Below are 16,787 nucleotides of genomic sequence, written 5' to 3'. Positions count from 1 at the left end.
ATCTCAAGTATATCGCACATCCATCATCCAGGTAATAACCACCCCCCAAAATGTTAAGGGTTCGGAGAAAAAAAAAAAAGTTGCCATTTCCAGCGGTGTATATCGAGGGTGACAGCGCCATGTCCGTCATCTGATTCGGCCTTGTTCGACAGCGCGTGAGTCCATCGACCAGGGTGGGCGCACCTGCAGGCCGGGGGCCAAGCTTCTGACGGTGACTGATAATGGTCTACCTCCGTCCTGGGAGCTGCTATGTCCCTGTTCGCTGGAACAAACGATGTCGCCATCGATGAGGTCCTATACCATCTTCGAGCACCTAGAGCGACAGTTAAACTGCTCGCCTCAGCTCGTCGGCCGTCATCGTCGTGTCAACTGTTTCCGCATCGACATGATCTCTCTATGGACCACACGCCGTTGAACCGGCGTATTTGCCCCTCGTTACACCACTTAACTTCTACATCGAGGAGCTTGTCTGTTTCGATATAAAGGAATAGAGGTGCTAAATTTCAACGAGATCGGAAGACGCTGGTTTACCCAACACGGTATGCAACTTGCGACTGCCCTGGCAAGCGGCTGCTGGCTGAGCTTCTGTTGGGGTGTCTTGATCGTTTTCGGTCAGTCACCAACCATCCGACCCCCAACACCTCGCCTGCTCATGCTGCCGTCTTCTTGTGCGGCCTCTTCCACACTCCGTTGTCTTCACTGCCTGTGCAAGATCGCCAACAACTGAGCTCGGAGGCACTATCTCCAACGGCAGTGCAGCCTGTGGAGCCGGTCATCGTTGGGTCCACTACGTCGAGAACCAGTTCCTCTACTTATGACGCCAGGACCTGCTATCCTCGAGATTCGCGCTGGTGCTATCTCCAGCAGGCGCCATGACACGTCCTGGCAATAAGACATTTGCCGAGGCCGTCAACAGCTTTTCCGCCTGCCCACCTCATCGCCGGTGCCTTTTGGTCAAATTTGATTCTGTTTTTTTAGGGGCCCCACGCCTGGCCGACCGAACAAAATTGACTGACGTTTTTACCCAACAAATTACAAACGAGTTCAAAATTTCTCAATCAGATTCAAATCCGACTGCTTCACCCAAAATGCCCAATCTGCCACTAAACCAAGCTTTGCGAAATTCAACTGATGTGTGCAGGAAATGAAAACAGATGTACTTGTATTATCTGAAGAACGGTTTTTAATGACAAGAACATCGACCTATGCAAAATTCCAAATTTCACATTGGCTAATTCAATATTGCCGACAACTTTCCAAAGGAGAGGAGGAGTCGCCATTTTGTGTTAGAAAAAATTATACTTTTCCTCCATTTTCACCCATAAAAACTAGCGAAAAAGATTTTGAAGCAGTTGGGATAAAAATTCAATTCCAAACAGACAGAATCAAAATTAACCGTCATCGGAATCTATAGGTCTCCCAATGGCAATGAGGAAAATTTTTTTACACATTTTGAAGCCCTACCTGATGGATTTGACTAGGCCATCAACAGGATTATGTCCTAATGGGTGACTTCAACATTAATGCAATGGACACTAATCATCCTTCCACCAAACGATTTGTCGACTTGTTAAGGTCATTTGACCTAGAATTGTTAGTCAAAACGCCAACGCGTGTGGACACATTCAACACAGTCGACAATTGACAACATCATCTCCAATCTATCAAGTGTCGCAGTGTCACCGTGGTCAATACAAGCTATCTCGGACCACTAGATGGCCAAGAGGCCATAATTTAGTGGAGTAAAAATCGAGAGGGAGCTAAAAATCACGAAAACAATAAGAGACTTAAGGCCAGGAAACATCGCTCTTCTCACCACTTCCCTTTCTAAAGAAAATTGGAAACACCAAGATTCAATTCATTCAGTAGATGAGCATTTTAAAAGGTTTAGTGATACACTCAACTTTCATCTTGACATGTACTGTCCACTCAAAACCATAAAAGTTTGTCCCAAAAGGGTAAACAACAAATGGATAACTAAAAGGAATTTTGGTTTCTAGAGAAAAACTAAACATTTTCTCAGAAATCCAAAAAACGTCCCAAAATGAAGAATTTCAAGCGGTTTTTTCGAAATTACAAACGAATTTATAGAAAAGTTATCCAAGCTGCAAAGGCATATGATGTTTCCAAATCAATTATATCTTCCAAAAATATTTCTAAAACTGCATGGGACATCATCAACAATAAAAACAAATCAAGTAATAAAACAAATCAAATTAAAAAGTGGTGATAGACTTGTGAGCAAGGCCCTTGCCCATCACCCCCCACAAGGAATCACAAGACGTAGGCAGTGTCCAGTAGCCTCCCTGGCACTGGCACCTGTCGTTGAGGAAGAGCTTGAAAAAAATAATTCAGCAGACTCCCAGCCAAAAAAACAAAATGAATTTAAATTTAATGTCAACGTGGCTCATAAAAAAATGTTCAAAAGCATATTGTGAGAGACATTAACCCAATTAGTAAATTTCTCTTTTGAACAAGGAGTTTTTCCCTCACTCCTCAAAAACCCGCTAAAGTAACCCCTATTTTCAAGAAAGACGATCCCCAATCCCCACAAAATTACCGGCCTGTCTCAATTTTGCCAGTTATGAAGCAAAATATTCGAAAAGCTTTTCTTTCTTGACACGAATGCTTCAATTTTTTGAATAAACACAACCAGCTATCGGAAGACCCAGTTTTGGCTTCAGGAAGGGCAAGTCGACAATAGACGCAGTTGTAAAATCTTGTCGACATGGTTGTAGAGGGACTAGAACGTTGGGATCAACACATTGAGTGTGTTCCTGGACTTATCGAAGGCTTTCGACTGTGTTAACCATGTTACAATGCTTGACAAACTTGAATCTCATGGCATCCGAGGCGTGCCTCTTCAGTGGCTCAGATCATTTCTAAGCCATAGAATCTCAAATAAATTATCTGAACCAATTCACCTGAGTTATGGTGTCCCACAGGGCTCAGTTCTCAGTCCCAATTCTCTTCCTGATCTATGTCAATGATGTAGGTTCATCACTTCTGCACGGGAAGACTAGTGCAGTATGCTGATGACACGACTCTCTGTTTCACTAGCAAATCAAAATTGACTTTGGAACAGCATAGTTTTTTGTTGAAATAACAACTGTGGTCCAAAATTTTAACAGCCTCAATCTTAAAACAAATTCTGCAAAATCCAATTTTATAAATTTTGCTTTACGACCAGTAGATAGTCATGATGAGCCAGCTGTTATGTTGGCTGACACTATGCTGGAAGAAGTATATTGTTCGAAATTCCTGGGAATATACCTAGATCGAGGGTTTTTTATTGACTTGGAACGATCACATCGACGTGCCACGTTTGTGCTCCAAATTGGCCTCAGGCATTTATGTTTTCGAGGTCTCTAGCCAAATACTGCCCGAGACTCAAGTTCTGATGATGGCGTATTATGGCTTGTTTTACCCCCACCCTCACTTACGGGGCTGGTGTTGTGGGGGAGCTTGTGCAAATCAATCAATTCCTGAGAGTGTTCAAGCTGCAAAAACAAGCGATCCGCATTATCGCTAAGTTGGAGAAATTTAGACGGAGAGACGTGCAAGGAAGCCTTCAAAAAATGTTGCAACTGTTGACGCTGCCCAGTCTCTACATCTTGGAAAACAACTCTGTTTTGTATGTCTAAAATGTGCCATGGACGAATGGCCGAGACTTACATATGTATGAGACTAGAGGCAGAGATAACTACCGAACTGGTAGACACAGAACGGTGGTTTATGAACGCTTGCCTTCACAGGCAGGTGTTCAATTCGTCAATAAGTTACCAAGATTCAATTAAAAAACAACTTCAACACTCAAAGTGTTAAAAACTCGTTTGAAAACGCTTTTTAGTGTCAAAAACATTTTATAATGTTGACGAGTTTTTTGCTTATGATTGGGAGACCACCAATTAAAAAGACTGAACAAAATTCGTCGCTGCGAAGTGGGAATAATTGGTAGATGAATTGGTGAATGAATGGATGGTGGGTACGTTTGCAAAATTGTATGTTTGAATGAGATTTCTTTGTGGTGTGTTTGACAAAAATTTTAGCACAGTAAAAAGTAAAAAATATGACATTTGCCATGCGTTGTATAATGTTACCGGCAATAAAAAACTGATTTGAAAAGCTAACCTCAATAATTGGTTTACTTTGCTTAGACAACTTTTTCAGATGCTTATATTTTTAGGTTTAGTAATAATTTTTAACACTTATCAACTTCTGAGTTTGATTACAGAATTATACTCGTATAACATTGAACAGCATAATTGTCTGAATAAAAAATAATTTATAATGGCTTTTAATAATTACTTGAGCAAGTTCCACATAAATAGCCTAAATACTTGAGTTGTTGCAATCAACAAAGGTTTTTAAAAGTTAAATTCAATGTCATTTAAGATACCTTCCCTGGAAATACAGAAAAAGTTGACTTTTTTCATTACGCTACGCTCACGTTAAATTATAGCTTTTAAAGAAGGAAATTTAGGTAATTTGTAGCCAGGTACATATAATATGGCTAAAGATACATGTGAAATTTTACAGTATGTACATGATTTAATGCTTCAGATAGTGGCACGTTTTTTTTTTATTATTTTTCCTGACTAAAGAAAATTATATTAATTAATTAAATGTATTTAAAATACTACATGCTTTTTATATATTTTTCAACTGAAATTATCTTTTTTTAATAAACAACACATCAGACCTTGAAGCTATAACATAAATTTTTTCAACCGAAAAAATCGATTTCGCCATCTTAAGGCCCGATTTCACGAAGTGATTATAATAAAGCAAAGAATAGTATTAGAGAAGATATTTATATATAAAAAAGTGTTCACCTCAAAAGTCGAGAAAAAGTTATCTTGTTAGTAAATTAAATAAGGGAAGATTCTAATACTTGTTACTTTCGTTGTGATCTGATTTAAAAGTTCAGAAAGAAAGTTTTGTCCGTCATATATTGTTAAAACTGTTAATGATGTTTTGAGAAGTCACTTTAAAGTTGAGACGAACTGTAACAGAACTTTCACAGTTAAGAGTTTAATAAATTGGTCGATTATGTCTTTAAAAGTGAGATATCTGACTTCCATCATACTTGCTTACTGATGGCGCTGGAGTTATCTAATGCACAATACATTAAGACCCTACCTGTTTAGCAATTGTTCATAAGTTCTCTAAAGCAATATAACCGTCTCTTCGTCGGGGCTTGAAATGTTAAACGTTAACAGTTTTAAAAATCAAAATGCAACGAGAATTATAAAGTCAACATTATTATTGCTAACAACAATTGCAACATATTAATGCAAGCACCTCTGTAATTGATAACAGTTATATAATATTTTTAAATTTACAAATTGTACGATCAATTTCAAAATTACTGTAATTACACGTACTTAAATGTACTAAAATCAGGAGTCCAAACTGCTTGAGGGACCCTCTACATGACTTCGCTTAATGTATGTATTGATTGAGTTATTTAGACTTGTTGTTGAGTTAATTCGTTAATGATAAGAATTGATTTCTGTAAGTCTGCAAATAATTTGCATAAAACCTATTCGCACTACTCTTAAAAAATATTATAAACATATTAGGAAAAATAATAAGTTCTTAAATCTAATATTGTAAACGAATTTTGCAGAGTAAATAGAAAACATTTTTTTTCTCAAATACGAGAAATATTTAGAAAATATTATTAAATAAGGACATTTTCTGATAAAATATTTGTCTTAAGTTGATTGCTTTCCGAAAGATCTGGTGCAGGTAATTTCGGTTACATTCTTCACCAACAATCCACATTGGTGAACAATTTCCGATAAGATCACGACTGCTGAAGACATTTATTTGGTGCTATTACTTTTTAAGTATTTCCTAGAAATATTTCATACTTGATTAGATTTTGATATGTTATCTCTTAAGAATCTTTACATGCTTAAAATGTCAAGTAACCTATTTTATTATGTGTAAGGGCTATGCTCCTTTTGAATACTCTTTTTTGTGAGTCATTTATTTAAAAAAAGAAACTCCATATTATAATTTGGTTGGAGGATATAAATTCCTTCAATGATACTTTCTAGTAAAATGTAGCATAATAAAGAAAAGAGTATTTATAGAATGTGAATATATCATCTTAATAAGAGCGCTAAGGTTGGTGAGGAATATAATTTTTATTGAGATCAAGAGGCAAATGCGTTGTGCTTTACATAAATGGCATAGTTCAGATAATAAATTAATTTTAAATAAGAAAAGAATAAATTTATTTCTTCACAAAAATTAGAAAAAATAGGATATTTTGTTTGTGTGATTACACTACATATTGTGTATTTATGAACTGTGTATATTAGCAAAGACCTTCCGTTACTATGATTGTTACCGCTACCGCCATTCTGACGTCCGTTTTTTGCTATCAGACAACAGTCCTAATCATTAATGTAGGTCTTCTCACAGATATATAAAGGCGATACAGAAGTCTCGGATTAAGTCCCCAAGACCCGTCTATCACGCGTCTGCATTGCATCATATCAAGGGTGACACCCAGGTACTTGACTTCAGACTTTAACTCGATTGAAAAAGCCTTTAAGTAAGAATGGACCCTCCAACCGACGCCTTATTGTAAAGGTGACCAGGCAAGCTTAGTGGGGTTGACACTAAGACCCGTCCCATCACACCAGTTCCCATCATGTTCAGTGCTGCAATGGTTAGCTCCATAACTGTTGTATTAAGCTCGCCATTCATAAGAATTAAAATTTCATCTGCATACCTCTGACGCAAATAATGTTAAAAGACGCAAGCAGGTCATCCACAATTGGATTCTAAGAAGGAGAGAAAGTTTGCCACCATGGGGACAACCCCTCTTAGTCCTTGCACTGATTTTCGATCCCATAAGAGTGATAGTAACCACAATAAATTACCACGTCTCAAGAATGCATTGACAATAGCCTGAATGCCTGTGTTGTTAAAGGTCCCTTCCATGACCAGAAAGACAACTATGGCTACTTCTTTCGCTACTAGCGCCTTTTCAGTCATGTATACCAATCGATGCAGGGCCAAGTCGCACGATCTTCCCCGAATGTAGCATGCTGATTTTGATGAAGAGACTTCTTTGGATGCTCAAAAATAGATTCGTCACAAACAAACCTAGCGGTCATCTTCCTCCATATTTTGAAAAGAAATAAAGACAGACATATCGACCTAAAGTACTAATGCAGGCTAGACCTCCCCTGCTGTGATATAAACACCGCCCTGGATACTATTCAGGATAGACGAACCTACCTAAGGGCCACAGAGGTCCTGAACAGGCCGCACAATCGTGGAAGGAAAAGATACAACCCCAGCTGAAAGCAAACCAGTGACACTCTGTTTTCCCAGGAGATTCGAAAGAACTTAACGAGTTGATTGTTCACTCAGTAATTATGAAGGCTACTACACAACATGCTATGTTCCATTGTGAGTGATTAAGCATCATAAATGATACAGTCTGGAGAGTGTGTTCCCGTCATAACTCATAGAAACCCATCTGGTTCAGTAATATATCTGCTTTGATCATCCTTGATTCCAAAAGTTGCGAGATGAGGTTTTCTTTTAACAGCTTCTGAGGACTTGCACAAGCCTGCACACATCGACGTCGGTGCAGACTTTCTACAAGCTAATCTCTTAGCCGTACAAACCTGGTGGTTGTACAGTGCAAGAGTCTCATGGTAGGTGTGATAACTACCGCAAGGTTTTGCCCGCATGAATAATGCCCTGACTAAGATCACTACCAGTTATGAGGCACTCTGTATTCAACATACTAGTTCTAAATATTCACGATTTGTTATAACAAGATCACAAAATACTAAGAGCAATATTGCTGTCATATTATATTATATGACGGTGGCTCCCATCTCACCATATTAAAATTTGGTAAGGGGTTACTAAACTAGTAAACATCCAGAACGAGCAGCCTCTGGTAGTACAAGAATGTAAGATTGGTAACCAAGCAATACCAAAATGACTTCAACTCCTAAAATAACGTTCTTGATGTAGGATTACCGTCGTGTCACCGTGACAACCTGCCAGTGTTTGTGCACAGATAAATCACCGTTAGTACTGTCACTACTTGATAAAGTATCGCGTCAATTTAAAACGACGTGCCGGTAATTAAACGTCGTTCTAATTAAAAGAGCCAATTAATCGATGGGGAATACTGGCTTGATTGCAGCCCTAAAACTGTACAATCAGTCTAAACTATGTCTATAATTGAATAAATTCAGAAATTTCATTCTAAAACATGTGGGCATAACGGTGTAACATTTTGTAAGTACCTAAAAATCTTAAAACAAATATCCAATAAAGGAAAATAACCGTTAATAATATTTCAATTGGGTAGATAACGTATATAATTTTCTTTTTAATGTAGGTTTTTACTTACGAAAAAATAAAGTAACTCAAAATAGTATCTTACAAATAATGTGGTTTAGTGAAAAACAAAATATTTACTGTTAAATTTATTGGGATAAAAATGTAATCTAATCTTAATCTCAAGCTCTATCTTCAATAGACCTGAAGTGTTAGTTAAAACTAAATTTGAATATTAAATACTTTGTTTCTTACTACCAGTTACCCGCAGCTTCACATGTAATTTCGTAGGCTTTCCACGTGTATGAGTTGGAGTGAATTATATTTTCGAGGCCAATGTTGAGTTTGCCTTGTTGCCACGATCAAGAAAATACGTAACACATTGTATATTTACGACCATTGTAATTTACTCCGTCTTTAGTATTGTTTTTTTCCATAGTTTGATTTTACCTGGCTTCCCCAATCCCCCAAAAGAAAATATATACATGCACATACAGATCTGAGAAGCATTTTTCAATAAAAGGCAATTGCTATTGGTTTTATAAGAGTTTTTCAAAATTTATAGTAAACGTTTTTGGTAGTAACTTTGTCTTTGATATCTGCATTATAGTACTGATAAAAAAGTATTGCGTACTTTAAATTCTCGCTAAAACATAAAGTTAAAAGTATGTGTTTACTAAATCTTTTATTGCTATAATCTGGATATTCTCTTACTATGTGCTCAACAGCGGTTGGTGAAAAGGTTTAGATAAGAAGTGTTTTTTACTAGCAAGCTTACTCTATAATTTTAAGGCTTATAGTGAAACAATTGAAATTACTTGTAAAATTAATTAATCGTGTCATAGTGCTGTTATAAAAACTGTTTACACAGAACAGTTGTTTACCAGTTAACAGGTTATCAGAATGAATAATATTTTTTCTGTAAACACACACATACAAACACACACACACACACACACACACACACACACACACACACACACACACACACATACACATACACATTTTATAAATATACAATATATTATTATAACAAATAAAAAATTTTGTAAATTAGGAACAGACAATTTAAATACAATCGTAATATATCATGATATGTTTCCATAAAATATTAAAGTATCTGAATAGAAACTGATGTAAAGTCGAATCACATTACTCCTAACTGACCGAAATAAGTGTCAAAAATTATGGTAGAGTCTCGCAAACTATTCATTAATAAGCAATTCATCGTTCTCGATGTTCACTTTGCGTGCTGAAATAAGCTAAGCTGAGTAAGGAGTAAAGCTCGTGTTTCATTTCGTTCCATTTTGATCCATATCTAATGGACCTTCTTTGCATATTCAGTTGAAAATTGCTTAAACACAGTACTTACGTGAAAAGACTCAGTGTAAAAATCATTCATCTGACTGTAGGTAGTTTGTTAGTAACTTCTATAAAAAGTATTTAGTAATATTCCTCCATTTTAAAGTAAGTATGAGATGAAAACTACAATAGGCGATGGAAACATTCTTAATAACGCGATGCAAGCTACAAAGGATATTGCAAACATTCCTTAATACTGCAAGATGAAAACTACAGAGGATAAAAAGACTACAAAGATGTGAATTGTTGAGTTTTAGCTCCAGTTCATCATCCGCTTAGTGCAGCGTCTGAAATCTGACACTGTCGCAGAACGTGACTTTTGGAATCTGGATTTATGAACATCTGAAGAGATAAAAAAAGGCGACCAAGAATGCTCAAAAACAAACTCTGCAAGTGTAGTATGGGTGAAGAGATGTTTCTCTTTGTCTCATCAGGTGCACAATTGAGTGCACTATGATGTTCCAGAAATGATCTCAAAGCACGCTGAAGCAACTGAGTTTTCTACGCATAACGTAGGGAAGGGTTGATTCAATGTGAATGTTTAGTTTATTTGGCAACTATTGCACAAATTGGATTTAAAGTGTCAAATTTAAATATGTTTGGTGTGTACCGTAAAACAAATTGTAACTGTAACTACAAACGTAAAACTAGAGGTTAAATTCGGGCTGGTTTATACCTCTTTCAGTTGAACCTAAACTGGAAACAGCAAAAACCGAAGTGTCACTTAAATTTTGGGTAACCTTATGGATGACCAGGAGCGGCACATCACTAACTGCAAATGTCGTGCAAGAGTGAATCGATAGGTCTCGTGTACTGCGAAGGATGACTGTTCGAATAGGTGCAGCTCCCTTACTGTTTTAAAGGGTTTTGGTTTGTCTGTACATGAGGGGAGTGCTGTCCCCCAACCCTTTTTAACTGAAGAACCTGGAATTCTTCTTCTTCCAAGGTGGCATGACTGAGTAGTGCTTGCCATCCCTTCTCATGGGTTCTCGACAGGAGGCGAAGCTTACCCCCATACTCATACATCCTGAATATTTGAATGGCTGTGAGGTATTCGGCCTAGAATTACTAATGCTTGGTATAATCTTTTAAAATCAAGCTGCTTTAGAAAATAATGAAGTTATGATATAAAAGCAACTGTTCATATTTTGACACTGTCCATCTCTGTACATTTTTTGAAGTTTTAAGTTTTTTACACTTCTAATTAGTGAACAGTTCCATAAAAATCAAGTATTGTCACCCTTACAATACAAGGAATCGGATACTACACTATCCTGTTCATCGGTTAAAACTCTATGAGCAGGGAGTGTGCATTCTGCATTAAAAACTTTACAATAAAATTGCCAGAATCTTTAAAAATGAATATTCAATTCAAACGTTTAAAAATTCCTTAAAATGCTACCCATAAACCGAGAATATTACCCCTTGAAGAATAATTAAATTCTTATTTTACCTATTTGTATTTCTTATTTGGCTTAAATAATTTTTATGAGCAAAAGTTAAATTTGCACTTTTGATTTCTCATTCTTTTTATTTATTGTTTTGACTGTAACAATTTCACATGTTTATTTTAGCTCTGCTAAGGAATGTAAAACACGATGTGAAACTTTTATTGAATAAATGAATGAATAATATTAGTATATGGTGGAGTACAAATCGATGAAAAGACCTGTGGAAATGGCGAAGCCAAGCGCGACAGCCCAGATGACCAGGATGAGGCGCACAGCCCGCGACAGCTTGCTGAGGGTGTGGGCGAAGAACGGGTGACAGATGGCGACGTATCTCTCCACGGTGAAGGCGGTGTGATGGTCAGCACAGTTGCGTTAGCAGAGGTTTCAGCAGCAAGGCCACGCAGCACACAGAACACCTCGCCGAACACGTAAGGGTACCTGAGACATGCGACAGAGGTTATATCGAGATATATAGCCGTCTATCAGTGTTTATAAAAATTGAAAATAAAAAGTGATTTTCTAACGATAACTATGGCAAAAATGATAGAGGAAAATACGGTAACAAACTATTATTTACCTTTTCTGTACTATATAGTTAATGCATCTGTTAATAAAGATCTGGAATGTTTCCATGGGATGTTGGGTTTCGTGCCCATACCTTCAATTAATGTTCATACACAATCAAAATTAAATTGCTTTTAAAAATAACAAATGTGCTTTCCATTTTTATGTTTTAACATATTCGGTTGACTGGTTAAAACCGTTTGAATCTTTAAAGCATAAAATTTTAGACAAACATTAAACTTTTTTGGTTCAATTGGTTTTTATTGTCATAATTAACCTAGCACTAAACGGTATAACAAATAAAACAAGTTATTTTATACCACAAGAAGTAAAATTTCGTGAGTCTAACTGTTTAACTAAAAGCTCACTCAAGAAATTAACAATAAAATAAGGTTGATAAAATAAAATAGAAACCTTAATGGTTATAAATCGATAGGAATAAAAACTACGATCTGTTGACATTGATATACTGTAGAAATCTCTAAATCCATGAAGTTTAATGTGCATAGTCAGTGTTCACTAAAGTTCGACCACACGTCTTAATTCATAACATCAATCAAGTCGTTATAGTGTTCAAACACGATTTATTCTGGCAATAAAACCAAATTTTGTTTCTTTCCAGATAAATAATAATAGCTTAAGGTAGATAACTTTGAAACTTGTGGCACTGTAACTCAGGCCTCTTAAAGTCTCTCAGCCCTGAGTATACAATATACCTCATTTGGGTTTTTTATAGAGGTTTTGACTCTTGAGAAGCTAAATGATTCTTGTTCTAGAAATGTCCAGATTTTATTCAGTAGAATGTCTCTACCTCTAGAACGTTTTTATCCTTTAGAGCACCAGGTTTCAGAGCTTTCGACGTTTGGTAGCTCCCGGTCTGCAAACTTTCTGCTAGGGTTGCAGAGTGTTTACTCCTAAAAAACTCTCGGGTTTGTGAAGCTCGGGGACTCTGAGAGTTCCCTGCCTCTTGGAACTTGTGGCTGAACTCTACAAGTTTTCAGCCTGGACCAGTTTCCAAATTCTGGGATTTAACAATCACTGGAAAGACTCACATGCTCTGGAAGACTTCTGGGATTCTGGCTTTAGGATGTTTCTGGACTAGTGCGTCAATTGATGCGGTAATTATGGCTAGCCACATCTTTAGGTTAAGTTTGTTATCCATTTAATAATTTCAGGACATAGGCCTTTCGCATTTGATCAAAATATGTATCTCGGAAAACGTGCAACAACAAATAAAACAATTTATATAATCCAAAGTTTAACTTAAGCAACATCGATTACTCCAAATTTTGTAGTATTTTTTATGATTGCAAGTCGAGGGTACTTTCGGAAGGAAATAGTTACATCTTAGTTTTAAAATGCGATAACTATAATGGGTAACAATTTTAAACGCTGTGAAAAGAACTAACCCAAGCTTCCTTCACTCTTTTGGATGACTATTGCTTTTGATCTGTATGAGCCATACATTGTCAATCACGTAATACTATGTGGGAAAAAGTGTGGTTTTACATTCTAAACATATTAGGAATTGTAAAAAAATGAATAGAGTTTTAAGAATTTTTAGTAAGGTTTGAAGACCCTAGCCGTACAGAGATGTTTTACTGTGTAGTGTAAATAGACGAGCACCGTCAAAATAATTGAAGGACGTCCAATAAACTTAGATATTTTCGTTTCTTGGTCATTGGACTGCTACTGATTCTTATAAATAACAATTAATCAATTAATCAAGCCACGGATAGTGACAATACTGCACATAATATCCAATCTCATTGAATACACAGGTGTTGTCTCATAGAATAAAGCTTATCCTTGACAGCCATCTCAAAACATGCTAGGCAAATAGAACGGTAATGGGGAACTATATACCAGAAATCAAAAGAAGGATACGTAAAGAACGGGAAATGTTTATAATATAAAAATTCGCGTGACTTATTTAACAATATATATCATGCCGTCTGTTTACAACCACATAAAATTATAGAAATATAAATGGAAAGTCATCCCAAACCCCGTGTCCAAAAGGTTTAAGGCAATGTAATACCAAAGTCAAAATCCTGGATTTATAATTTAGTTCTGTTGTGTATAGTAGTTTTCAACTCAAAGTATATTTTTTTTGGTTTATTAAATTAAGCATTTTGATTAATTGACAAATACAATTAATACAAAAGCGTTTAACACGTTGTGTTAAATCACACTGACATAAATAATGCAGGCCGCAGATTTGTATTGTGATTTGTGTACTACTATACTTAAGAATGGTATAGTTTCTGTGTTCCTAAAACACACACAAACACAAACACACACATAAAATTATTTTGTCTGTATACAAAGATATTTATTTGAACATATATGTCTTCGATGTGAACAACACGTAGCTTCTGGAAACAATATAAACATTGAGTAAACATGTCGGTGCACAAAAACATAACAACAATTCTACTCACGTAATTCACAACAGGATTACTCATACCCAGAAAAAAACAAACAATAGCACTGAATGGTAAAAGTCAAACGAAAATTTGATTACTCTGTAACAAAAAAGTACGTGCAATGTTGGAAACAGAAATTCCACTGACAAACGAAAACAATGTAAAACAAATCATGGCTTCCAAACGTAGGACTGCGCTTTTGTTTATTTAAATCTTGTTGAAAAACTTATACAAATTTTTATAAGTTTAAAATTTTACTTATCGGCTAAGCGTTAGTGAAGTTGAGGGTCTGGAAAACTTCTATTTCTGACTGACTATCTATCTATCTTTCTATCCTTACGATATCTCGAAAAACGAACTGTACTACATTGTATAGAAAATGAAATCGTATATGAAACTTCATTTATAATACAGGGTGTCCAGCAACCATTTGAACAAACTTTGCCACATTGTTCAGCAGGCCAAAACTAACAAATAATGCAATATAACAGGTGCCTATATTTCGCTTCGTTTAGCGTCTGTCTGTCTGTATGTGTTTTTTGGGAAAAAAATTACTACTCAAAAACCACTTAAGACACAGAATTCAAACTTAACATTTATGTTTAACCTAGTGTTGTTCCTTTTCAGTGAAAAAAATAAAACAAATATCTCATTGCATTTTCAAAATGGCGGCCGTTCAAAGTTTTCAAATTGTATTAGCTTTGAAACGGCTACTTTGACAACAAATTCACAAGGATAACTTTTTTAGCAAGTTCAACAAGTTTTGTTTCAAAAAGATTGAATAACAAATAACTGAGTTACAGCACCAAACGTAAAAACAGGTTAAATACGTGCATTGCAAGTACATACAACAACGTAGTGGATTTTTACGAATAAACTTTTTAAGGTTCTTTATTAAAATACTAAAAAATTATTATAACCTAAAAAAATATTACTATCATTTTTGTTCCATTTACAGTAATCAATGTGTTACACACACACATATAAAAAAGAAAAAACTATTCACAATGCTCTTAAAAAAACAATAGCATAATATTACATGAAAACAGCTGACCAACAATCAGCAACCAAATCAGGTGTTTTAAATGAAGAAAAACTAATAAACAAACTATCAAAGACATGTTTTGATGTTTTTGAGCAAGTCTATGTTTTGAACGTGATTATCACTGTTTGAATGTTTCTGTTCTTCTTTGTAATTCCTGTCAGTTTTTTCCCTGTTAATTTAAATTTCTTTTATTACTTTGTTTCTTGTACGATATGAAACCGTTTTACTTTTGAAGAGTATGCTGATATTCACTTTGTGTACGGACTTGCTGGAGGCAATGCTAGATTAGCTAGCAGATTGTACAGAGAGCGCTTTCCAGATAGGCTGCACCCAGTTCATAGCGTCTTCAGTGCCGTTCATATTCGTCTTAGGGAAACTGGGCATTTGAAAAATAATGTTGTAGAACGGTAAAATCCTACGGACTGTTGATTTTGATGAAGAGGTTTTATTATTCGTAGAAGAAAACCCCTCCACCAGCGTTCGCGCTATTGCTCATAATTTGGATGTATGCAAAAGTTCTGTGGTGGAAAGTGTTAAATGAAGAACGTTTGGTGCCCTTACAGACATCAGAAAGTACAAGCCTTTAGAACCTGCAGATTTTCCTCTCAGGGTAGACTGCTCTCGTTGGTTCCTTCACAAATTAGTTTGATGAACCCGATTTTTAAGGTATGTTCTCTTTACTGAAGAAGCGTTCTTTACTCGAGATGGCATATTAATAGCCGAAACAGCCATTTATGGGCTGAAGAGAACCCTCATGAAATTGTGCAACGTAACTGAAATTCTGCAGACATTTTCTGTCAATATCTGGGCTGGAATAGTAGACGGAAATTTGATTGGCCACACATTATACCAAACAGACTGAACGGAACTACTTATGAAGTTTTTTGGAGGGAAATCTTACCTGAGCTGTTGGAACATGTTCCTATTGAAACTAGACAAAGAATGTGGTTCCAACACGATGGAGAACCGGCCCACTTTTCCCTGATTGCTAAACAACGTTTTGAAATGAAGTGTATGGAGATCGTTGGATTGGACGTGGAGGTCCCGTCCCTTGGCCTCCACGGTCACCTGACCTCACACCCATTGATTTTTACTTGTGGGGAAACATGAAGCAATTAGTATATACCACTCCCATACAGAATGAAATGGATCTAGTAGCTAGAGTTGTTGAGGCTGCTGCAGTTATTCAAGACATTAATCCTTTTGAAGGGGTGGGAGAATCGTGCTTACGACGCTTCAGAATCTGCAACGAGTTACAAGGACGCCACTTTGAGCAACGATTATGAAAGTTTTACAGTAATGTAGTCATTGATTTCTTAATACAAAATATCATGTTCAATAAAATTTTTCAAACACATTGAATTAATTACGCTGTTTCACACAATTGCCAATGTAAGAAAACCCTATACCCAACCGTAACGTAGCCATATTAACATTTTTTTTAAGATTTAAAAACCAGGATTCACAATTGGTTAAGAACTTTATAAATTTACCTTAAATACTAATTTAAAAAATAAATATTAAATTTCAGGTTATAATATTGTTCACTATTTTAATAAAGAACCTTAAAAAGTTTATTCGTAAAAATCCACTACATTGTTGTATGTA

General features: G+C 36.0%; 1 protein-coding gene across 1 annotated transcript; it reads right to left on the bottom strand.

The window, feature by feature from the left end:
- Nucleotides 1–11,324: 11,324 nt before the first annotated feature.
- On the bottom strand, nt 11,325–11,620 carry LOC124374385 (pyrokinin-1 receptor-like; the record flags this gene model as incomplete). Its single annotated transcript, XM_046832607.1, is given in 2 exon segments — nt 11,325–11,492; nt 11,495–11,620. Coding segments are annotated over 2 exon segments (294 nt in total), but the record flags the coding sequence as incomplete, so codon positions are not given.
- Between the last annotated feature and the right edge of the window lie 5,167 nt (nt 11,621–16,787).

The sequence above is a fragment of the Homalodisca vitripennis genome, unplaced genomic scaffold, assembly GCF_021130785.1.
Source record: "Homalodisca vitripennis isolate AUS2020 unplaced genomic scaffold, UT_GWSS_2.1 ScUCBcl_8191;HRSCAF=16205, whole genome shotgun sequence".
Classification (NCBI taxonomy): Eukaryota; Metazoa; Arthropoda; class Insecta; order Hemiptera; family Cicadellidae; genus Homalodisca; species Homalodisca vitripennis.
The sequence above is the reverse complement of the archived record's forward strand: the minus strand, read 5'-3'. Positions and strand labels throughout refer to the sequence as shown.